This window comes from Sturnira hondurensis, unplaced genomic scaffold (assembly GCF_014824575.4).
Source record: "Sturnira hondurensis isolate 20B ecotype Veracruz unplaced genomic scaffold, ASM1482457v3 Scaffold0025484, whole genome shotgun sequence".
Lineage (NCBI taxonomy): Eukaryota > Metazoa > Chordata > Mammalia > Chiroptera > Phyllostomidae > Sturnira > Sturnira hondurensis.
This window is the reverse complement of record NW_028098115.1, coordinates 492228-517519: the sequence shown is the minus strand read 5'-3', so window position 1 is coordinate 517519 and position 25292 is coordinate 492228. Positions and strand designations below refer to the sequence as shown.

The 25292-nt window shown below is 42.3% G+C and overlaps 2 protein-coding genes across 2 annotated transcripts; both read right to left on the bottom strand.

Annotated features, from left to right (window-relative positions):
• Nucleotides 1-4400: 4400 nt before the first annotated feature.
• Nucleotides 4401-5341, bottom strand: RNASE2 (ribonuclease A family member 2). The gene is made up of 2 exons (XM_037039800.1): nucleotides 5231-5341; nucleotides 4401-5012 (listed from the first exon to the last, which is right to left on the bottom strand). The coding sequence occupies exon 2, from the start codon at nucleotides 5005-5007 to the stop codon at nucleotides 4549-4551; it is 459 nt and encodes a 152-aa protein (XP_036895695.1). The 5' UTR covers nucleotides 5008-5012; nucleotides 5231-5341; the 3' UTR covers nucleotides 4401-4548.
• Nucleotides 5342-21614: 16273 nt separating this feature from the next.
• LOC118982639 (non-secretory ribonuclease-like) lies at nucleotides 21615-22592 on the bottom strand. Its single transcript, XM_037039789.1, has 2 exons — nucleotides 22481-22592; nucleotides 21615-22262 (listed from the first exon to the last, which is right to left on the bottom strand). The coding sequence occupies exon 2, from the start codon at nucleotides 22255-22257 to the stop codon at nucleotides 21799-21801; it is 459 nt and encodes a 152-aa protein (XP_036895684.1). The 5' UTR covers nucleotides 22258-22262; nucleotides 22481-22592; the 3' UTR covers nucleotides 21615-21798.
• Nucleotides 22593-25292: the final 2700 nt, after the last annotated feature.

Sequence of the window (25292 nt, the reverse complement as noted above, 5' to 3'; positions counted from 1 at the left end):
CTAAGGAAGTATTCTGAAATATTCCAATGAGACAGAGTGAGTGACCTTAGTGTGGGGCTCTATGTATCACCACGCACCTGTGGCTTCTTTTTAAGATAAACAAGGTTTGTCCTCTTGCCTTTCTATTGGACTAGAGGCAGTTTAAAGAAAGAAGAAAAGGTCTTCCTATTCAAGGCATATCTGATAAGTTTGCACTTGATGAGTGACTGAGCTCTCCAGGTTTTGCACAGGTCCACTCACCCAGGTGGTCTTACCATCTCTTATTCCTAGGCTCCTGAAATAATGCTTTAAGCTTTTGTGCTAATTTTTGGTTTCACACAAGTGTAGGGTGAGGGTCAGACTAACTGTAAATGCATTTAAATTTTACCGTGGAGTCATTAAGTAATAATAAACTATGCATATGCAATAATTTAGTTTTAATTAGTCATGCTTTTTCTATCAAATTCGTGGATCTTATAGATAAGCCATTTTAAGTTGTTAAACAATTTACACATATGTACTGAAAATTCCACACATATACACCACTGCAATATCATAGATACCTACACAGAAAATGATTCCTCCCTTACAGACTCAAAGAACTTCAAAGTATCTTGGCTGGAACATCGTTTAGTACAAGCCCATGATTTGTACAGGAAGAAGAGCATGTTGGGATGATCTTCCAAAATTCCACAATCAGGTAGTGGAAAATCTAGACTAAATCTTGTAGCTCCTGTCCTGAGAATTCTATTTCTTTAGTTGAGATCACATCATAGCCCAATACCACAATCATAAATATATATATATAGACTGTGTTTTGTGAAGTAATGTCATAAAATGAGTCATTGTAAACAATTGTCCAAGGAAATCACTGTTTCACATGTGTATTTATTACAGCTCATCATCCAACTACTCATTGTAAAAGCTTTCCATAATGTTTGTGCTCTAGAATAAGAGAGGGAGATAAGAGACTCAGGAGCTTTAAGAAATGATGCAAACATGAGAATAGAACAGACCTACACAGAAAAGATATATGTACTAGTCAATACATCTCTTCCTTCCAGCTAGAAAAAAGGAGAAAGTTCTATGTCAAGGAATGAAAGGAAGTTTTTGGTAGAGTTGAGAAGCACTTATGGAGAACAAGAGGGTCAGACAGGAGAGCAGTTACTGAAGAAGAGTGTAGAGCTTCTTTCTTAAGGGAATTTGGCCCTTTTCCCCTCTTTCACTTCCACCATTCTTAGAGGATGTTGGAACTATTGATGTATTAGGACTTTTCACAACTAACAATGTTTTAATTACTCACAGTCAAATGAAATAGGTATAGACAGAAAATTAATATATTTTAGAAATGCATATGTTGTTATAAGGATCAAGTGAGGGTCAGGATCTTTTATGAAAATCTGGAGGAGATAGACTTTGTTTTTTTTCTTTTTCCAATTTTTTTATTTAATTATTTTTCAAGTACAGTTTTCTGTCTATTAGTCCCATCCCATCCCACCCCCGTACCCCCCCATTTCCACCCTTCTCAGTTGTTGTCCATGTATCCTTTATATATGTTCCTCTAAATCCCTCCCCTATTTCCCCTGAAATTCCCTCCCCTCTCCCCTCTGGTCACTGTCAGCCTGTTCTCTATTTCAGTGTCTTTGGTTATATTTTGCTTGCTTGATTGTGTTGTTGTTTAGCTTCCTGTTAAAGGTGAGATCATATGGTATTTGTCCTTCAACACCTGGCTTATTTCACTCAGCATAATGCTTTCCAGTTCCATCCATGATGTTGCAAAAGGTAGGAGCTCCTTCTTTCTTTCTGCAGCATAAAATTCCATTGTGTATATGTACCATAGTTTTTTGATCCATTCATTTACTGACAGGCACCTAGGTTGCTTCCAACTCTTGGCTATTGTAAATTGTGCTGCTATGAACATTGGGGTGCATAGGTTCTTTGGGATTGGTGTTTTAGGGTTCTTAGGATACAATCCTAGCAGTGGAATTGCTGGGTCAAAAGGCAAGTCCAATTTTAGTTTTCTGAGAAAATTTCATACTGTTTTCCATAATGGTTGTACCAGTCTGCAATCCTACCAACAGTGGATCAGAGTCCAGGAGGAGATAGACTTTGGAGTTCAACTCCGCCACAAGCTGTTTTCCAGTGAAGGGTTGAGGAAGTTAATTTCTAGCACAGCAGCCAAATTAATCTCAGGTGATGTCAGTGTACTATCTAAACACTTCATTTGATTCTGAATTAGAAACTTCTCTTTACCCAGATCTCCTCAGCCCTGAAGGGTCTGAATCTCGTCACCTCCATTACTGATGCTCATGTAGCTCTAGTCCTACTAGGCTAGGCTTTTATCTTTCCAAAATGCTAAAACTGCATCTATGTTAGGGATTCTGAACATCCTCTTCATTCTGCTGGGGTGGGTCTCCTTCTGCTCACTGCATGACCAGCTGATTTTCATCTTGTTCAGATTTTGTTCCCCTCCAAAGGTCTTTCTTGCCTTCTATCTGCTGTCACTTCCCTGACACATCCAAACTGTTGCCATTACATGGCGCTGTCTTACTTTTTCCTGACAGTTATCACTAGGAAAAATAACCTTATATGTTTAGCACTTAGCCCCAGGAGAGTGTGGCACCATGAGAGAAGAAACCTATCTTTGTTCAGTTTGCATTATTAGTACCTATAATAGTGCCTGGAAGGAAAAACATGCTCGGTAGTCCTGGATGAATGAAGAAATGACTGAGGGAAAGAATGAAAATAGAAAGTGGAGAGAGCTTTGGACAAGTGGGAAGTTGATTACCCCTCTTCTGAGGTGTGGGAGATGCTGGTCCTAGATCCTAGACTGGGAGAAGTCATATGAACTGATGACAGAAGTGATCATGTCCTTCACAAGATAGTGATTCCACCTTTGCTGTGTTCAGTCTCCTCCTTCTGCTGTTCTGTGTCTAAATGAAGAATGGACATACTTTTGTCAGGACTTATTTTACCTAAAGTCAATGGATTCTGTTGAGCATGGCAATTTTCCAAACCCAGGGTCTCTGTGCAATAGATTCAGGGTGCAAAACATACCTGGAGGTACAAAACCACCATTGACTTCTCTGAGAAAATACACAAATGCAGCTGCTGTTTGTAGTACTAATAAGAGCAAGCAGTAACCATAGTGGAACAGTGCTTGCAATGGAAACATTTTCTGCGAGGGCCTTGAAAAGGGAGATTAGGACTCCCAGTGCCAAGAACAGAAGTGCAGATTTGATGACTTGCCACATCTGCTCTACCTAAGTCAGACACTCCAAAAAAAAAAAAAACACCCCCCACACACTTTCACCAAAACAATCACCTGAATGCTGCTGGTGACCACAGTTTCTCAGGGGCTTTTCCTTTCTGATTCTTCTTGGGTCCTGAGTGCAACCTCGAGAAGGAAGTGGCAGGGGATCTCCATATCCAGCCTTTGTCTCCGTGTCTCTACAATCCCCTAATGCTGGAGCCTGGAATCCTTCCTGACCTGAGTGTGAAGGAGCTACTGATTCCCACTTGGGGACAGCAGTGGAGGCCAGAATGGGCAAGAGTGGCCTCACCCTGGTGAGACATGTCAATGTTAGGCCTCCTCCCTGCCCTTCCATGCAACATGGGGCAAGATGGCTCTTTACCAGGATACAGAAATTGCCAGGGAAGACTTCTTCTCTTCTCCAGGCAGCAGTAGAACCTACCTGTGAGCTACTTGAATGAGTGATGTCATTCCATATTTGCCTCCCTCCCTGGACTCATCCCTAGTAAAACCACTAATACCTGTAGAATTGATACACTCATATATAGAAAAACTGTCTCTGAGGTTATAGTTTCTTTTTTTCCCTGCTTGTTGTCTCATTAAATATGGCAAATTTTTACTATTAAAAAGATTTTATTTATTTATTTATTTAGATAGGGGGAGGGAGGGAGAAAGAAAGGGAGAGACACATAAATGTGTGGTTGCCTCTCATGAGCCACCCCAGTAGAGACTTGGCCCACACCCCAGGCATGTGCCCTGATTGGGAATTGAACCACTGAGCTACACCACCCACAGCTTCACTTTAATTTTTTTAACAACAAAAGTTTACACATATTATGGAAAATTTATTATTCATTAGTCAGAAAGAATCAAAGACATTTGCTTCCCACTCACTCAACTGGGCCATTTACCTCTTGGGGTGTAAATACGCAGATCAGTTGATTATTCAGGTTTTCAACTTGAGGAAGAGAGAGAGAGAGAGACTGAGAGAGAAAAGTCTGAGTTGCTTTATTTCACAAGAATTCTTGTGTCTCTCTATTTTCCTCAAATCCCCTATTAGAGGAAGAAAAGAATGATCTTGATGAGATGTGTCTACATGACTGCAGAGGGGCACAAACAGACACGCACAGATGTGTAGGTGATTCTGCAAAGAAGTTTATTGCAGGTGCACAGGAGCTTCAGCTCAGCAGAGAGTAAAAGAGGTTGTGAGCTGATGATGAGGGCTGATGCTGATATCCAGGATGGATGGTGGTCTGGGACCATGGCTGTGACTGCGGGGCTGGCGCAGAAACTTGGCACAAAGGGCTGACCCAGGTTTAGTAGAGTCTATCAAAGTGAACCGGAACATTTGTATTGTCACAGGCAATGCTGTAGTTCTTCAGCACAAAATATTGCTGGTATTGGCACTGTAAGTAAGTTCGAGCCTGTCTTGTGGCATTGCAGTAGGTAACATTCACTGCAGCTGGGCTCCTATGACAATTACGGCCTCCCCTAAAACAGGTTATGTTACGGGTATGACAAAGATTAGTTACAACAGGTAATGTAGTTGTGTTGAGAAAAGTATTTTCATTTTTGCATATCCTGTGAAAATAATTATAGCGGTTGATTGCCCGCATTGCAATGTTGCATATATTGCTGGTCATATTAATGTGCTGAATAACAAACCACTGAGCTGGGGTTATACCAGGAGGTGGGGCATGGACCAAGGCTGTCATTCCCAAGAGTCCCAGCACCAGAAGGAGAGAAAGGCAGGAATTCCACTGTGTTGGAACCATGTTTCCTGTAAAAAGAGAAGAATCTCTTACATCCCTGCCCAGTGGTAACAACCCTCTCATTATTCCCCTTGCAGGTGCCCTGCTCTAACTGAGATTCTATTTTCTTCCTTTTCAGCTTGTCACATCTGTCTGTGTCCTAGGTACTAACCAAAGCTCAGTCCTCTCACAGTTTTTGTGCCACCTCTGCCCCTCCTCTCCTGGGTCAGGGGGCTCATTGTCTTACCCAGTCTCTGCTGTGGCTGCTCCGAGAACAGATCCAGCTGGTCGTCCTGGGGTTCAGGGGCAGCTGGTCTCCCCTGCCCTCTGGACTGGAGATACCGAGCAGCTCCTGTGGGTGGGGCTGGCAGAGCAAAGAGGGGTCTGAGTGTAAGATGTGAAGAAACCCACAGATTGGCACATGGCCCAGTTGTGCAATGAGCCTCTTGTTGTATCCATTGCTGATCAATACATATCCAAGGACAGCCGGCTGCTACTTAACGTGGTTCAACTCTAATTGCTGGCATCCCACCCAGGACAGAACTCTGCCCATGGGTCTGGTTTCTGTTGATGAAAACCACACACTGGCTGTGGAATGGCCTTCGGTTTTATAACTGAACTTGGGACAGACACTGAGAGACAGAAAGACAAGCCTATTTCTCAGAACAAATAGAGCCAGGAAGGCTGTCCCAGGTCCCCTCATGTGCATGGTCTCCCTGGTTCCATCTCAGCCAAAAGGTCCCCTTCTCATCACCTCCCTGTGCTGCCAGCCTGAGCTCTGAGTTTCTTGCTGCTTAAAATTCTGAAGGTATATAGTAGTTTCTGACATATCTTTGAGGTTTGTTTTTTGGTTCCCCCTTTTTTGGATTCACTTTGGCTTGTTTTACCACTGGCTTGATTTTTGTTCACTTTCTGTGAAATAGTATAACTTGAAAACACCCAGGGAGAAGCCACGGTGGACACTCTGCCACAGGGTAACCATGTGGTGTCATCTAAAAGAAAATGTAGAGAGAGGGGACAGATATCCCAGTGGGGCAGGCCTCCACAAAGGGATGTTAAATTTTGGTCCAACTTCTAGGTTAGAAACCTGGCATTAAGACCTTTCAATGCTAACACATAACATCCCAATAAAAATAAGTGGCATCATTTTTTCACTGCCTGTCTATAATCCTGTTGTGTGGAAATGCCGTTATTTCACTCTTGATGTTCTTATGTCATCATGGGCACAGTGGTGACTTTCTCAGGACCCAGTGCAGAGCACAGGGAGTTTGCCTTACTATCCTGTTCTTGTTCAGATTCAGGAGTATCTTTTATTCTTAAGGCAGTTTTTGTAGTGAATTATTTGTGGAAGTCATTTATAAGTGATGAGGACCTAAAAATGCATTAGATACAGTGTCACCCCTTCATGTTGCCACTTCAGGCAGAAAGACCTGGACTCAAGGGTCTATTTTATGAGATGAAAGACATATTCTGCAGTCACCTGAGGTGTATCTGGTCACAAACCTCTTCTGATGAGCATATTATAAGTATGACTTACAATATTGTGTTTTTGGTGTTATCTTTTCAAATTGAGATAGTTCCCAGAAAATTTGCATTCCTGTCTTATTTAAAAAAATCAGGAAGTATTGATTGGTGCACTGAGTATCATTACCATAAGGGATCAATTGGAGCTAAGTCAGCAACGTCCCCTGTTGAAGGGGGCAGTTGTTCAGGGGTCTCTTCCCCTGGCCCTACTCCTCCCTACTGATTCCCGTCCTATCTGTTCACTCAGAGATGGAACTACCTGGCTCCTGCAGACTGTGTGTTCATGACCTCTCAGCCTTGTTACTGAGGAGCAGCTCACATAATACCTGCCCAGCTTGCAACCATGCTTTTCCTTTAATAAGTGCATTCAGAGCCCGTGTGCTAAGATTTTCCTGAATGTTTCCTCCAGAGATTTCCTCTGAACATTTTCAGCTGCCCTTCTTTGCCCCCAGGACTGGCACAAATGATCTAATTTGATACTTAAGATCTTTTAGAGAAGACTTCTTTATATAAAGCAGGATTAAATATATGCCTATGTTAATTTAAATACACTGTAACTTGGTGTATTTTTGTCTCTTCTAGATCACAGACACTTTTCATGGGCTCTTTCTATTTCTGCTTTTTATAATACAACCATCCTTGCAGGCCAACTTAGTGCACATTTTAGGACAGGATCCCTATTTGTGAACATGATCCATATTTCCATTGAGATGTATAGCCAGAATTATGCCCCGATATTATTAAATTACTTGCTGAAATCTAGGAACATTTTAAAGTATTGTTCAACAAAAAGACTTCTGCATTTGTGGTAAAAACCAGTGTTGAGTACATTGACCTTGGTATTTGTCAACATCTTTTTGAAAAAGGGTCCACGTACAACAGTGTCATTGATGTTCATTGTTTGCAATTTCTTCAGCCCTCGGTACTCTTGCAGTGTCTGCCCTTAACCTGCTGATAGAGCGATGCTAACTGTCAACACCTTCCTGCACGTGGCTTTCCTAATGCTGGAACTTCTAGCTTGCTTCTCTACATTTCATTTACCCTCCCTTTTTTTCTATATCTTACTCTTTTATTTGGGGCCTGTTTCTTTGTCTGCCAATTTCAGCTGTCTTTCTGTATTTGTTTTTATGTATTAGTAGATCTGCTATGATTCCAGTCTTAGTGGGGCAGCCTTATGTAATAGTTGACCCAGTGGAGTGGTCTCCTTGATGACCTGATCTGGGTGCTCTGGTAATGTCTCTTATATGGGCTGTATGGTCTCTTCTGGTGTAACTGAGTCTTTTATTTTATGAAATAATTTTTAATTTTATTTTTTCAATACCATTTAGTCCCCTTAAACCTCCCTCCCCCTGCTATCACTGCACTGTCATCCATTTCCATGAGTCCTTTTTCTTTTTTGCCCAATGCCTCTCCCTCACCTCCCCCCTTAGCTGTCATCCTGCTGTGTATGAATCTGTCTCTATTCTGCTTGTTAGTTCCTTTTGTTCATTAAATTCCACATATGAGTGAAATCAATTAGTATTTGTCTTTCACTGCCTCGCTTATCTCACTTAGCATAGCATTCTCTAGGTCCACCCTAGAGAATACTGTCACAAAAGACAAAGGTTTCTTGTTTTTTACAACTGAGTACTCCATTGTGTTGATATCCCATAGTTGTTTTATTCACTCATCTACTGATGAACACTTGGGCTGCTTCCATATCTTGATGGTTGTAAATAATGCTGCAATGAACATAGGGGTGCTTATGTTCTTTGGGACTGGTGTTTTGGGTTCCTTTGGCTGTATTCCCTGAAGTGAAGTTGCTGGGTCAAAAGGCAGATCCATTTTTAATTTTTTGAGGTATCTCCATACTGCTTTCCACAGTGGCTGCACCAGTCTGCATTCCCACCAACAGTGCAGAAGTGTTCCCCTTTCTCCACATCCTTGCCAGCAGTTGTTTTTTGACTTATTGATGACAGCCATTCTGACACATGTGAGATGGTACCTCATTGTGTTTTTAATTTACATCTCTCCGATGTTGAACAACCTTCCATATGTCTATTGGACATGTGTATGTCATCCTTAAAGAAGTATCAATTCAGGTCATTTTCCCCATATTTCAATTTGGTTGTTTGTTAAGTTCTTTATTCTTTAAAAAGTTTAGTTATTAAGTCCTTATCTGAGGAAATTAAAATGAGAAAGTAAAGGTTTTATGTGCTGTGCAACACCAGGTCTTTGGTTCTTTAGGTAAACCAAGCCATCATATATAGCCATCAATGCTGTTCATTGCAGCATTATTTACATCCATCAAGATATGGAAGCAGCCCAAGTGTTCATCGGTAGATGAGTGGATAAAACAACTATGGGATATCGACACAATGGAGTACTCAGTTGTAAAAAACAAGAAACCTTTGTCTTTTGTGACAGTATTCTCTAGGGTGGACCTTGAGAATGCTATGCTAAGTGAGATAAGCAAGGCAGTGAAAGACAAATACTAATTTGCAAAGAGCTAAATTTTGCTTCTAACTATTTAACTTTTTGTAATTGTTTTAGTGCAAGGGGAGATAAAGTGCCTCCCAGATAAGGTCAAATTTAAAAAGTTCATCATCACCAAGCCATTTTTAGAAAATTTTATTTTAATTGTTGTTCAAGTACAGTTTTCTGTCTTTTTTATTTATTTATTTTTTAGTTTTTCTTTTTTAAAAAATATATTTTATTGATTATACCATTACAGTTGTTCTATTCCCCCCCTTCATTCCCCTCCACCCACACACTCCCTCCCCCACCATGCTCCCCCCTTAGTTTATAACCACAAGTCTCAAGTTCTTTGGATTCTATATTTCCCCCACTATTCTCGCCCTCCCCCCTATCTATTTTCTACCTACCATCTGCTATTTTCTGTGCCTTCTCCCCCCTTCTCCCCCTCCCACCCCCCTGTTTCTAACCCTCCATGTGTTCTTCATTTCTATGGTTCCACTCCTGATCTAGCTGTCCTCTTGGTTTGCTTTTGTTTTAGGTGTGGTTGTTAATAACTGTGTGTTTGCTGTCCTTTCACTGTTCATATTTTTCATCTTCTTTTTCTTATATAAGTCCCTTTAGCATTTCATATAATAAGGGCTTGGTGATGATGAACTCCTTGAACTTGACCTTATCTGAGAAGCACTTTATCTGTCCTTCCATTCTAAATGAAAGTTTTGCTGGATAAAGCAATCTTGGCTGTAGGTCTTTGGATTTCATGACTTGGAATACTTCTTTCCAGCCCCTTCTTGCCTGTAAGGTCTCTTTTGAGAAATCCGCTGACAGTCTGATGGGTACTCCTTTGTAGGTGACTGTCCCCTTATCCCTTGCTGCTTCTAGGATTCTCTCCTTCATTTTGGTCTTGGCTAATGTAATTATGATGTGCCTTGGTGTGTTCCTTCTTGGGTCCAACTTCTTTGGCACTCTCTGAGCTTCCTGGATTTCCTGGAAGTCTATTTCCTTTGCCAGACTGGGGAAGTTCTCCTTTATTATTTGTTCAAATACGTTTTCCACTCGTGGCTGTTTCTTTCCCCCTTCTGGTACCCCTATAATTCGGATGTTGGAACGTTTAAAGATGTCCTGGAGGTTCCTAAGCCTCTCCTCATTTTTTTGAATTCTCATTTCTTCATTCCTTTCTGGTGGGATGTTTTGTTCTTCCTTCTGGTCCATTCCATTGATTTGAGTCCCCGTTTCCTTTCCATCACTATTGGTTTCCTGGACATCTCCCTTCATTTCAATTAGTTTAGCCTTCATATGTTCCTCTAATTTGTGACTTTGTTCCTCTAATTTGTGACTATAATCTACCAGTTCTGTGAGCATCCTGATAAATAGTGTCTTGAATTGTGCTTCTGGGAGGCTGGCAATTTCTTGGTCGCTTAGAGTTATTGGCTCTGGGACTTTGAGTTCTTCTTGCGCCATCTTTCGGGTTGTTCGTGCCTGTTCCATAGCAGGATCAGAGCCCTAAAGTGTTCACTAGAACAGGGCAACTAAGTCGCTGGGTTGTGACGTTGTATGTGGGGGCGGGGTCAAAGAGGGACTATGGCGTCCTGTCCGCCGCCTGCCACCACGGCCCTCACCGGTGCCCCAGTTGCTGCCGTCACCGGGCCCACGCGTTTCATCCCACTGCACGCGAGTGTGCCACCGCCATCAGCCCTCGCCCCCCGGGGCCTGCGTGGTCTGTCTCACTGTGCGCGAATATGCGCCCTCAGTCTGCCCCGCACCCCAACTTGTTCCTGTCTGCCTGCGTGCCTGGGTCGGGGGCCCTGTCCTGCCCGACCCTGCTCGCTGCTGGCTCCGCCCCTCTTACCGTCCCGTTGAACTGTTAGATGTAGTCGGACTTCCATATAATTCAATTTTCTGTCCTTTGGTTGTGTCTTTGTTTCTCCAAACCTTTGTTGTATTCAAACTTGGTTGTGGGAGAAGGCACAGTGTTTCCACCTATGCCTCCATCTCGGCGGAAGTCCTCTGTCTTTTATTCCCATCTCAGCCCACCCACCCATCCCTCCCCACCTACCCCCCATTTCCACCCCCCTAGTTTTTGTTCATGTGTTCTTTATATTTGTTCCTGTAAACCCTACCCCTTTTCCTCTGAAATTCCCTCCCCTCTCCCCTCTGGTCACTGTTAGCCTGTTCTCTATTTCAGTGTCTTTGGTAATCTTTTGCTTGTTTGTTTGTTTTATTGTTTAGGTTCCTGTTAAAGGTGAGATCATATGGTATTTATCTTTCACTGCCTGGCTTATTTCGCTTAGCATAATGCTTTCTAGTTTCATCTGTACTGTTGCAAAGGGTAGGAGCTCCTTCTTTCTTTCTGCTGCATAGAATTCCATTATGTAAATGTACCATAGCTTTTTGATCCATTTATTTACTGATGGGCACATAGGTTGCTTCCAACACTTGGCTATTGTAAATTGTGCTGCTATGAACGTTGGCGTGCATAGGTTCTTTTGGATTGGTGTTTCAGGGTTCTTAGGATATAATCCTAGCAGTGGAATTGCTGGGTCAAAAGGCGGACCCATTTTTAGTTTTCTGAGAAAATCTCATACTGTTTGCCATAGTGGTTGTACCAATCTGCAATCCCACCAACAGTGCACTGAGGTTCCCTTTTCTCCACATCCTCTCCAACACTGGTTGTTTGTTGCTTTGTTTATGATGGCCATTCTGACCAGGGTAAAGTGGTATCTCACTGTGGTTTTAATTTGCATCTCTCTGATAGCTAGCAATATTGAATATCTTTTCATGTGACTCTGGATCCTCTATATGTCCTTGGAGAAGTGTATGTTCAAGTCCTTTGGCCATTTTTCAATTGGGTTTCTTGTCTTCTTAGAGTGGAGTCATGTAAGTTCTTTGTATATTTTGGAGATTAAACCCTCGTCTGAGGTATCATTGACAAATATGTTTTCCCATATGGTTGGTTCTCTTTTTATTTTAATACTGTTTTCTTTAGCCATGCAGAAGCTTTTTATATTGATGAGATCCCATTTGTTTATTCTTCCCTTTAGGTCCCTTGCTCTAGGGGAACATATCAGTAAAAATGTTGCTACGTGAAATATCTGAAATTTTCTTGCATATGTTCTCCTCTAGGACTTTAATGGTATCACAGTTTATATTTAAATCTTTTATCCACCTTGAATTTATTTTTGTGTATGGTGTATGTTAGTGCTCGAGTTTCATTTTTTTGCACGTAGCTGCCCCGTACTTCCAACGCCATTTTTTGAAGAGGCTATTTTTACTCCATTTTATGTTGCTGCCCCTTTGTCAAACATTAATTGACTGTAGAGACTTGGGTATATTTCTGGGCTCTCCATTCTGTTCCATTGGTCCATGTGTCTGTTTTTATGCCAATATCAGGCTGTTTTGATTACAGTGGCCTTGTAATACAGTTTGGTATCAGGTATTGTGATCCCTCCTGCTTTGCTCTTCTTTCTCAAAATTGCAGCAGCTATTCAGGGTCATTTGTGGTTCCATATAAATTTTTGAAGTGCTTGTTCTATGTCTGTGAAATGTGCCATTGGTACTTTAATAGGTATTGCATTGGGTATTATGCATGTTACCCAGCATGGATAATGGACATTTGGGTAGTATGGACAATTTGATGATGTTAATTCTTCTGATCCATGAACACGGTATATGCTTCCATTTGCTTCTGTCTTCCTTGACTTCTTTCTTCAGTGTTGTGTAGTTTTCTGAGTACAGCAAGCCGTTATTACATGAAACATTAAAGAGCCTTATCTAAGAAAAAGAAGATGAAAAATTTGAACAGTGAAATGACAACAAACTCACAACAATCAATGAATGAACCTAAAAGAAAAGAAAAACAATGAAAACAAAAACTAAGCAAACAACCAGAACAGGAACTAAATCAGAGAAATGGACATCACACGGAGGGATTTCATTGGGCAGGGGGAATGGAGAAATAGAGGGAAACAGTACAGGGAATAAGAAACATAATTAATAGGCATAAAAGAGACGAGGAGAGATAAAAAATGGTATTGGAAACAGAGGACTCAAGAACTTATATGTATAACCCATGGACATGAAGTAAGGGGGCGTGGATGCTGGAGGGTTGTGGAGGCAGGGCAGAGGGGGATAGAAGAAGAAAAAATGGGAAAACTGTAATAACATAATTACTAGAAAAACTTTAAAAAACTGCAAAAAATAAAGTAGATGGTTAAATGGATAACTACAATAAATAAACCTATCTTTATTGGGGAAATAAAACTAACAAGCCTAATGCCACCAATTAGGCCTATTTTATGTTTGGAAAGTAGATTTCAATCCAATTGTCCATCTTAAGGATAAAAATGTCTTAGTGATGATCAGTATATGTTCTCATTGGCTAGAAGCATTCCCAGATTGAAGGGCTACAGCAGCAGCAGTTACTTCTTAATACTTCTGTAAAGGGTTTATTTTCCTGATTGGAAAATTGCCACAGGTCCCACAGGTGGGGGAACCTATTTTACTAGATGAATTTTGCGCCAGGTGGAAATCTTGGCAGACATTGGAACATTTTTATTGCACTTATCCCTGGTCCTCTGGTTTTGTAGAACAAACAAACAAGGTAGGTAAATTTCAATTAGGAAACTTGTTAATCTCCCTGGCCTAAAGCCCTTGCCTCGGTATTGTTTAGCTTAAGATCCATTTCATCAATTGTCCCTTTCTAAGACTGTGTCAAGAAGACCTATGAGAGTAGATGAAGGAATTTGCAAACCTATCTATTAAGGAGACCTTATCCTTTACTGCAAAGAACGTATAAAATCTCTTAAAATAAATGGAAGCTCATAGAGAAATCTTTTCATAGCATGCTTTCAGGAGACCAAGTCATTAAACATCATGGTCTATGACCTGGAGGTATTCTACATTCACAACCATCAAAGCACTCTCTGTATCCATGAGTCTGTCTCTGTTCTTGTTTGCTGAGTTTGTTTTTTAGGTTCAATTGTTGATAGATACATATTTGTTTCTATTTTATTGCTCTTAGTTTTGATCTTCTTTTTCTTTAATAAGTTCCTTTAACATTTCACATAATGATGGTTTGGCGATGATGAACTTTTTTAGTTTTTTCTTGTCTGGAAAGCTCTTTATCTGCCCTTTGATTCCAAATAATATCTTGGCTGGGTGCAGCAGTCTTGGCTGTAGGTCCCTACTTTTCTTGACTTTGAATATTTCTTGCCAATCTCTTCTAGCCTACAAAGTTTCCGTTGAGAAATTATCTGACAGTTTTATAGGAACTCCCCTGTAGTTAACTAAGTGCTTTTGTCTTGCTGCTTTTAAAGTTTTCTCTTTATCTTTGACCTTTGGCATTTTAATTATCATGTGTCTTGGAGTGGACCTCCAGTATAAAAGGATAAAAATGGATAAAAATGGATAAATAGTATATTCATTATACTATTATAGTTGTCCTGATTTTTCCCCTTTGCCCCCCTTCACCAAGCACCCCCCACTCCTTCAGGCAATCTTCCCATCATTGTTCACATTCATGGGTCATGCATATAAGTTCCTTGACTACTGCATTTCCTACAGTGTACTTTACATCCCCATGATTATTCTGCAACTACCCATTTGTACTTCTTAATCCTCTCACCTCTTCACTCATTCACCCTGTCCCCACTCCTATCTGGCAACCACATGGTAACTCACTTCTTTTGCTGCTTTTAAGATTCTCTCTTTATCTTTAACCTATGGCCTTCTAATTATGATGTGTCTTGGAGTGGGCTTCTTTGTATCCATCATAATTAGGACTCTCTGTGATTCTTGGATCTCCATGTCTATTTCCTTCACCAAATTAGGGAAGGTTTTCCCCCACTATTTTGTCAAATAGATTTTCAATTTCCTGCTCTTTCTATTCTCCTTCTGGCACTCCTCTGATGCAAATGTTGGACCTCTTAAAGTTATCCCAAAGGCTGTTTATACTATCTTCATTTGTTTGGATTTTTTTTTCTTCTTGTTTTGACTGGTTGTTTTTTGCTTCCATATTGATTTGATTCTTGGCTTCATCCAATCTACTGTTGTTTCCTCATAAATTGTTCTTTATTTCATTAGTGTATCCTTCATTTCTGACTGGGTCTTATTTATACTGCTGAGATCCTCACTAAGTTCCTCGAGCATTCTTATAAATAGTGTTTTGAATTCTACTCCTGACAGATTGCTTATCTCCATTTCATTTAGCTCTTTTTCTGGTGTTTTGATCTGTTCTTTCATTTGGACCATGTTTATCTAGTCGTTTGGGCAGCCTCCTTGTTTTTGTTTCTACATTTTAGGTAGAGCTGTTTTGACTCCTTGTCTTGGTAGTGTGGCCTAATGTACCGGGTGTCCTGTAGAGTCCAGTGGAACTGCCTCCCCTGTCACCCAAGCTGGGTACTCAAGGTGTACCCCCATGGGCATTGCACCTTGTAGTTGAGCCTTGGTTGTTGTTGGCAAGTCAATGGGAGGGACTTACCGAGGCCAGTCATCTGCAAGAACTGTCTGACCACTGACCACCAACTTTTGCCCTCCATGGAGGATCAGCTGTGCAATGAATGGCAGGGTGGTAGTACTGTAATGGGGTGCAGCCAAGGGGAGCCCTCAAATGGGGATATGTAATGGGATCCAAAACTCAGGGTCTCTAAGAAATATTTAAAAATATATATGTATATGAGATGTCCTCACCCTCAGAAGTCTGAGCTGGGGGATGGGACACATGGAGCAGGGCCATTGAGAGTTGTTTTGAATAGCAACAGTTTTGCAGATAAGCTCTGGAATGGTCATTTAACATATCTATAACCTATAACTAGTTTCATAGATATGTCAAATAGCTGTGACCATGCTTTGAGTCAAGGGGGTGGGAGTGACTTCAACCCACAATGTAACTGGGAGGTTACTCCCTCTGGGTACAGCACCTGTGTAAAAGCTTGCACATGATTGGCTCTGCACCACAGGGCTACAACTGCCTGGACTTACTATGGAATCCCAGTAAAGCTGGAAGAATAGGGGAATGCTGGCGGGTGTAACTGATTGTGGGAGGAGTTGGAAATGGGGCTGCAAAGGAAGATTGGCGCTGGGATTTAAACCCAGGCGCGTGAGCCATGTGGGGCTAGTTGGCCTTGGGATGCTCCTTGGGATGCTCCCTTTTTTTCCATGTGGCTTAGCAAGCAGGAGAGAGTTTGCCTAGAAGAAAAGGGGTGAATGGATTCTTGCTGGTGGGCCACGAGAAGGTGCCACATGGTTCTGGATTAACTGGAAAATGTGGTGGCAACACAACTGATGGTGTTGGAACCAAGGGGCTGGCTGGATCACAGACTTTTACTTCTTTTCCTGAGATATGGTACCCTGGCCTGGGCAAAGGGGAGAAGGATGGACTATGTGTTTGTGGGTATTCTAAAGGATTTTAGTATTTTTAATGAAGACATTAAGTCATTACTCTAAGTCTGTATAACTTTTTAAATAAATAATTCCTTTCTTTTTCACCAATCTCTGGCATTGAGAGACATCTTTCCCTAGTGGCAGGCAAGGAGAACCTACTATGGGGTGGGGGACCCTCAGAGCTCAAGGGTGGGTCCATTCAGTAATAGCGCATCATTCGCCCCCTCCTGGGTCTGTTCTGTAACAGTACTCCCACATGGTCTGTAGCTGTTCACTGTGTGTGCTGGCCCTGGGTGGTGCAGGCCAAGATCAGCCCTTACTTTTGTTTTGCCTGGGGTACCCTCACTGAGCTATAAAACAATCTGAGATGGCTGCTACTTGTGCTGGGCTTGGAGATTCCCAGGTGGAGCCAAGCTGTGAATCTAATCTGGCATCTGCTAGGGCTCACTGAAGACAGCTGTTACTTGTTTGATAGGATTTAGGAGCCAAGACCAGCCATTTTAATGGAAAATTAGTTTGAGTGGGCTGGCAAATTGGGTAGGGCACAGCCTCTGGGGATCTCCAAGGCAGGTCAAATAGTGTTAGTCAGATTGATGGAGTCTCAGCTATGGCACCAGTTTACCAGCTCTCTGGTGCTCCCATTTAACAATGGGACAATGGCCTCTGCTTGCCCCAGGGCCAGACACTTTGCTTTCTCCCATTATACCACTGGTGCCTTTCAAGCTGCTACCTCAGTGCTGGAGTCCATAGGGAGTGTGAGTAGGTGAGTCTGTGTGTTCTTTAAGAGGAACTGCTTGGGGCTCCAGAAGTTTCTTCCACCAATTCAATCCCTACTAGTTTTTGCAGCAAGAAGTTGTGGGGACTTATCTTCCTGGCTTTGGAATTCCGGGCTGGGGGCCCTGGTATGGGGCTGGGACTCCCTGCTCCTGAGATATCCCTCCTGGATTTTTATACAGCCTGTTCTGTGTAGCGCCCCTCCTACCAGTTTGAATAGATGTGGCTTCTTTAATTCTGTAGCTGTCAGACTTCCACACAGCTCAATTTCTAATGTTCCTGAGTGATGGTTGTTCTATCTTTTTCTTGTAATTTTGATGTGGTTGTGCAAATAGTCGAGCCCTGTCTGCCTGTGAAGCTGAGATGCAGTTTTTGTGTTCCACTGAGCCACCCTGAGTCATGTGTGAGCTTCGACCCTTATAGAAAACTCAGAAGGCATGGCAGCTCTTATGAAAGGCTATTTTCTGTAGAGTTTAGATTTCAACATTTCTTTTGCATGCTGAATAAATCCAGTTATAAATTGTAATATTCCAACGTCTAAAGTTGGACTTCAGTAGGACTTCCTGAGACCACCTCACTGTGATTTTAACAATTTGAGAGGGACAATAGAACCACAAACAACTTCTCAATTGGTTGGGGTCAACTAGGCCACTGTGCAATACATCTGCGGTCAGGATACATACATATTTGTGGGTCCCAGTACAAAGGATGCTACATAGCTTGTTTAAAAGACATTCAAAGACATCAATAAATGACTTAATTATGTACTCCACTTGATTTGGATTATCTTTGTTTTGGAGATAACTGCTGGTGACTAAAGGTGGAAGCAAATAGCTCTCTCATGTAGTTAAAAAAACAAATGAAGGATTCATTCCTACTTGTTATTTGGTATGTCCCCACTCTTTCCTTTTCTCCAGAGAATTTCACCTCACATGTGAGAGTGAATATCTGGTGAATTCAGAAGTGTGGCGATTTAGCATTTCTGGGTCCTAGAGTCCAGTGTCAGATTTGATAACATCTAGATGAAGAAATGGGGCTACTATGCTAACTCAGTGGGAATGTAGGATGTGGATTTAATCTATTCAAGGTTCCAGTTGTCCATGGTGATCCCCCTGCTACCCTGCTATACTAAAGCATCTCACCTCACCCATTTGAATCCAATAAATATTGGCAGTGCTGAGAATTCTGAAGTAGGCATGGACCTTCTTATGTGATTAACATAAATGAGATTGGGACATGAATGACAGTTAACTTTGCCTTATTTCTGTATGCATTTTGGGTGGGAAATTCCACTAACCTGAATAAAGTTATAGATCAGAATGAAGGCTATTTTTCATAAGTAATTTGAATTAGAAAGAAGAACAGAATTTCTGTGCTCCCTTTCCTACTTATTGCATCATTGCTTCATGGAATTTAAATGGAAACACTGTTTCTAAACTCTCAATATCAAGCAGAAACCAAGCACAGTGTTTGGCTTAGATTCCTGTCCTCTAGTGCCCTCTGACCAGACAGTGGGGTCTCCTCTCCGTGATCTGAGGTCAATCCAGACAACCCCCTCTAGCTGCACTGATGTCTGTGCCCTGCAGTGTTCTTGATGTTAAAACATAAAGTGAAAACAACTGCAGTATGAGCCATTCTTGCACCTCAATCTGGACTCTTCAAACTGTGCTACAACCATTAACTTCATTTAGTCTTCCCAGACTGCTTTTAGGATGTCGTATCATTCTGAGTGTTTTCATAAAGTCAGAAATGGAGTCTTTTTTTTTAATATTTACTTTTATTGATCTGGCCTGCAACCCAGGCATGTGCCCTGACTGGGAATTGAACCTTGATCCTCTGGTTCACAGGCCGGCACTCAATCCACTGAGCTACACCAGCCAGGGCTAGAAATGGAGTCTTTGAGAAGGAAAGTGAGCTCCAGAGTATGTGTTCTTAGAATATGCTGATGTGAACAATGAACTTATTGGGATCAGTGCATCTGGAAGATATCTGATGTCTGTTGCTCAGGGTGGTGTGAGCCAAACCTTGGTTTCCTCATCTCTGAGCACAGAACCCTACTTGCTTTGATTTGCATCATCCATGTGCCTGGCAGAGGGACCTGCCCCTGAGCTTCACGGTCCCCAGCTCCCTGTGATGTCAGTCAAGTCCTCAGCTGCCTCTGCAGGATGGAGGGATGCAGAAGAGAAGGAACAGGGTATTGGCAAGAGGGTGGGGAAGCCATGGCAAAGCAGGAGGCAGGACATGGCTGTGGAGAGGGGAATAGGATGGGCCTTTAGAGTGAGAGAATGACCCTGTGCTTTACTGGGATAAGAAGACTCCTCTGTTTCCCTGTCCTTCTACCTCTGATTGGGCATTGAGGCCTGATGATTCTAAATGAAAACATATCCAGTGTCTGCACTTTCTATTCTGTTCCCTTGTTATTACTCTCACGTGAGTCTTTAGCATTTGGCCTTGATACTGGAATCTCCCTACTCTTACTCTCAATTCCACACCTGTCTCTCCAGTCAGCACTGTAAATATGGCAGCTGGACTGACCTTTAGGTCACATTATTCTAGAGCTTACCAAGCTCTATTGGGACCCCACTGGAAATGACTGTTACCTGTGTCTGCACAGTTATGTAGCATCTTAACCTCATTAACCTGTCTCCTTAATGTCTGTGCTTATAGTGGTCTTGTTCTGCTGGTGTAACATTTATTCCTCCAACTTGCCCTGTCTACATTCATATTGTGCCTTTTGACTTTCTGTCTTTCTGTGGTGGGATGTATCTCTCCATGGTCTCTGCATGACCAGCTGTTTCTCTTCATGCTCAGAACTCATTCCCCTCTTGGGCCCTTTGTGATTGCGCTTTCAGAACCACAACACATACACCTTCTGTATTGCATTGATCTCTGTAATCTTTACTCTGACACATTACCTGGACAAGTTATTTTCTATTTTTATTCTCTTCCTGGTAAAATAAGCACTGTGGGGGGAAGAACCTTTCTGTACTCACCTGCTGTCATGTCCTCTTTAGAGGTATGTCTGGATCAGGTTTGCTCAACAGATACCTGCTGGGTGAATGAGTGAATGAGGGCAGCATAAATGAAGACACTAGGGAGAGAGACCTTGAGGCAGCTGGGTGATGGATCTCTCTACTGTGTCCAAGTCTGGGAGGAGACATGTGCTCTGTAACTGAGGAGATGAACATGTGGTGCATCTTATTTTATAGGACATGTGGCTCCCACCTCCCCCTGTGATATTCCAGGGCTGTTGGAAGCATGAGCTAATTTCCTGCTACTTGTGATTAACCTAGTGTCAATGGATGCTGTGGAGCACTGTAATTTCCCAAACCCTGTGTGCCTTGCAATTCTTTGAATCAACAGACCCACCTGGAGGAGTCCAACTTAGGTGGCTTCTCCACATGCGCTGCTTGAATGCAGTTTGTGTCTGAAGTACTACAGAGCAAGAATTACTAATACATGGAAGGCAGGTGGCATTAGAATTGCTACATCCCTGGGGCTGGAAGAGCAGCTGAGAACAGAATGTCAGAAACCCTAGACAGAGGAAGAGATGGAGATTTGGTGATATACCTCCTCTGCTCCAGCCTAAGTCAGACATTCCAAAAAGACACTCCCAACACACCCCAATGGTCACCCAAAATGTTGAATGCCACTGCTGACCACAATTTCTAAGGGGCCTTTTCTCCTGTTCCACATTCAATACTGAACGCAGCTTTGAGAAGGAAGTGGGCAGGGGATCTCAATACCCAGCTCCTGTCTCCATGGCTCTACAATCGCCTAATGGTGAAGCCTGAGCCCCTTCCTGACCTGAGTGTGAAGTAGCCACTGATTCCCCCTTGAGTACAGCAGTGGAGGCCAGAATAAGCAAGAGTGGACTCATCCTTATGGGATATCTCAGTGTTGGGCTTCCTCACTGTCCTTCTATCCAACATGGACCAACAGGCCCCTTTACCAAGATACAGAATTTGCCAGGAAAGACTTCTCCCTTTTCTCCAGGCAGCACCAGAACCTGCCCAAGGACTACCTAAACGAGTGATCTCATTCCAAATTGCCTCCCTCCCTGTACCCACCCCTAGTAAAACCACTAATATCTGTGGAGTTGATACACTCATTTACAGAAAAAAATCTATGAAGTTAAAGTTTTTCTTTTGTTTTTGTCTCATCAAATATAGCAGTTTTTACAAGAGTTTGCATATATTATGGAAAATTTACTACTTATTAGAATAAAAGACATTTGCATACCACTTACTCAACTGGGCCATTTACCTCTTAGGGTGTAAATATGCAGATCAGTCGAAGCTTCAGCTTTTCAACTTGAGGCAGAGAGAGAAAGGGACTGAGAGAGAAAAGTCTGAGTTGCTTTATTTTACAAGAATCCTGTTATTCTTGTGTCTCTCTATTTCCCTCAAATCCCCTATTAGAGCAAGGAAAAAATGATCTGGATGAGATGTGTCTACATGACTGCAGAGGAGCACAAACAGACGCACACAGATGTGTAGGTGATTCTGCAAAGAAATTTATTTCAGGTGCACTAAAGCTTCAGTTCATTGGAGAGTATAAGGGGTTGTGGGCTGGTGGTGAGGACTGATGCTGATATCTATGGTGGATGGTGGCCTGAGACCATGGCTATGACTTCAGGGCTGGCACAGGAACTTGGCACAGAGCTCTGGCTTAGAGCTGAGCTTAGTAGACCTTATCCAAGTGAACTGGATGGTAGTAATTGTTACAGGCAACATCGTAGTTCTTCAATCCGTTAGTGTTGTGGTATTGGCAAAGCGTATGCCTTCGTCCAGGTCTTGTGAGGATGCAGTTGGTAATAGACACAGGAAGTGGGCTGCTATGACAATTTGTATAGAGTCCACTAAGGCAGGTTATATTTCTGCCTCGACAGACCTGAGCTACAGTACTAAGGGGTATGTGGAGGAATGTATTTTGGTTTTTGCATATCCTGTGAAAATAATTATAGCGGTTGATTGCCTGCATTGCAATGTTGCATATATTGCTGGTCATATTAATGTGCTGAATAACAAACCACTGAGCTGGGGTTATACCAGGAGGTGGGGCATGGACCAAGGTTGTCATTCCCAAGAGCCCCAGCACCAGAAGGAGAGAAAGGCGGGAATTCCACTGTGTTGGAACCATGTTTCCTGTAAAAAGAGAAGAATCTCTTACATCCCTGCCCAGTGGTAACAACCCTCTCATCATTCCCCTTGCAGGTGCCCTGCTCTAACTGAGATTCTATTTTCTTCCTTTTCAGCTTGTCACATCTGTCTGTGTCCTAGGTACTAACCAAAGCTCAGTCCTCCCACAGTTTTTGTGCCACCTCTGCCCCTCCTCTCCCGGGTCAGGGGGCTCATTGTCTTACCCAGTCTCTGCTGTGGCTGCTCTGAGAACAGATCCAGCTTGGTCGTCCTGGGGTTCAGGGGCAGCTGGTCTCCCCTGCCCTCTGGACTGGAGATACCGAGCAGCTCCTGTGGGTGGGGCTGGCAGAGCAAAGAGGGGTCTGAGCGTAAGATGTGAAGAAACCCACAGATTGGCACATGGCCCAGTTGTGCAATGAGCCTCTTGTTGTATCCATTGCTGATCAATACATATCCAAAGACAGCCGGCTGCTACTTAACGTGGTTCAACTCTAATTGCTGGCATCCCACCCAGGACAGAACTCTGCCCGTGGGTCTGGTTTCTGTTGATGAAAACCACACACTGGCTGTGGAATGGCCTTCGGTTTTATAACTGAACTTGGGACAGACACTGAGAGACAGAAAGACAAGCCTATTTCTCAGAACAAATAGAGCCAGGAAGGCTGTCCCAGGTCCCCTCACGTGCATGGTCTCCCTGGTTCCATCTCAGCCAAAAGGTCCCCTTCTCATCACCTCCCTGTGCTGCCAGCCTGAGCTCTGAGTTTCTTGCTGCTTAAAATTCTGAAGGTATATAGTAGTTTCTGACATATCTTTGAGGTTTGTTTTTTGGTTCCCCCTTTTTTGGATTCACTTTGGCTTGTTTTACCACTGGCTTGATTTTTGTTCACTTTCTGTGAAATAGTATAACTTGAAAACATCCAGGGAGAAGCCACGGTGGACACTCTGCCACAGGGTAACCATGTGGTGTCATCTAAAAGAAAATGTAGAGAGAGGGGACAGATATCCCAGTGGGGCAGGCCTCCTACAAAGAGATGTTAAATTTTGGTCCAACTTCTAGGTTAGAAACCTGGCATTAAGACCTTTCAATGCTAACACATAACATCCCAATAAAAATAAGTGGCATCATTTTTTCACTGCCTGTCTATAATCCTGTTGTGTGGAAATGCCGTTATTTCACTCTTGATGTTCTTATGTCATCATGGGCACAGTGGTGACTTTCTCAGGACCCAGTGCAGAGCACAGGGAGTTTGCCTTACTATCCTGTTCTTGTTCAGATTCAGGAGTATCTTTTATTCTTAAGGGAGTTTTTGTAGTGAATTATTTGTGGAAGTCATTTATAAGTGATGAGGACCTAAAAATGCATTAGATACAGTGTCGCCCCTTCATGTTGCCACTTCAGGCAGAAAGACCTGTACTCAAGGGTCTATTTTATGAGATGAAAGACATATTCTGCAGTCACCTGAGGTGTATCTGGTGACAAACCTCTTCTGATGAGCATATTGTGAGTATGACTTACAATATTGTGTTTTTGATGTTATCTTTTCAAATTGGGATAGTTCCCATAAAATTTGCATTCCTGTCTTATTTAAAAAAATCAGGAAGTATTGATTGGTGCACTGAGTATCATTACCATAAGGGATCAATTGGAGCTAAGTCAGCGACATCCCCTGTTGAAGGGGGCAGTTGTTCAGGGGTCTCTTCCCCTGGCCCTACTCCTCCCTACTGATTCCCGTCCTATCTGTTCACTCAGAGATGGAACCTCCTGGCTCCTGTAGACTGTGTGTTCATGACCTTTCAGCCTTGTTACTGAGGGGCAGCTCATGTAATGCCTGCCCAGCTTGCAACCATGCTTTTCCTTTAATAAGTGCATTCAGAGCCCATGTGCTAAGATTTTCCTGAATGTTTCTTCCAGAGATTTCCTCTGAACATTTTCAGCTGCCCTTCTTTGCCCCCAGGACTGGCACAAATGATCTAATTTGATACTTAAGATCTTTTAGAGAAGACTTCTTTATATAAAGCAGGATTAAATATATGCCTATGTTAATTTAAATACACTGTAACTTGGTGTATTTTTGTCTCTTCTAGATCACAGACACTTTTCATGGGCTCTTTCTATTTCTGCTTTTTATAATACAACCTTCCTTGCAGGCCAACTTAGTGCACATTTCTGGACAGGATCCATAGTTCCATTTAGAAGAATAGCCAGAATTATGCCTCAATATTATTAAGTCACTTGTTGAAATTTAGGAACATTTTAAGATATTGTCCCAGGGAAAGAGTTCTGCATTTGTGGTAAAAACAAGTGTTGAGTACGTTGACCTCAGCATTTGCCAGTGTCTTTTTCAGAAAGGGCCCTTGTACAACAATATGTTGTTCGTCACTTACAATTTCTTCAGCCCTGGGTACTCTTGCAATACCTGATATTCACCTGCTGATAGATGCTGTCAATACCTTCCTGCATGTGGCTTTTTAATGTAGGCACTGCTTGGGTTAACAGCCTTGTACACCGCTTACTTGTATCTCTTTTGTAGTCTTGTAACAACATGGCGCAAGTTAACTGAATTAGCAGTGAATGAAGTAAGATTTAACTAAGTGTAGGATCAAAAGACGTTTGGTGTGCTGGGCTCTCTCTGGTCTTTTGAAGTCAGCAAGGTGGCCCCAGCCCTGCTTCCTTTTCATATAGCAATGCTTACATATGTTCCCTGAAGACCATTGAACAAAAGAAGAACTTGACTTATTTTTTTGGCTATAGATTTTTAAATTTATTTTTAAATTAATTTATTTTAACATATTTTATTGGTCATGCTATTACAATTATCCCAGTGCCCCCCTTCACTCCCCTCCACCCTGCACACCCTCTCCCACCCACAGTCTCCACTTTAATTTATGTCCATGTGTCATACTTAAAAGTTCTTTGGCTTCTGCATTTCCCATACTGTTCTTACCCTCTCCCTGTCTATTTTTTAAAATATTTTATTTATTTATCTTTAGAAGAAAAGGGAAGGAGAGAGAGAGAAATATCAATATATGGTTGCC

Bases quoted from the DNA above. Each gene is read 5' to 3' on its own strand.
- RNASE2 (XM_037039800.1), bottom strand. From the start codon at position 5,007: ATGGTTCCAACACAGTGGAATTCCTGCCTTTCTCTCCTTCTGGTGCTG.
- LOC118982639 (XM_037039789.1), bottom strand. From the start codon at position 22,257: ATGGTTCCAACACAGTGGAATTCCCGCCTTTCTCTCCTTCTGGTGCTG.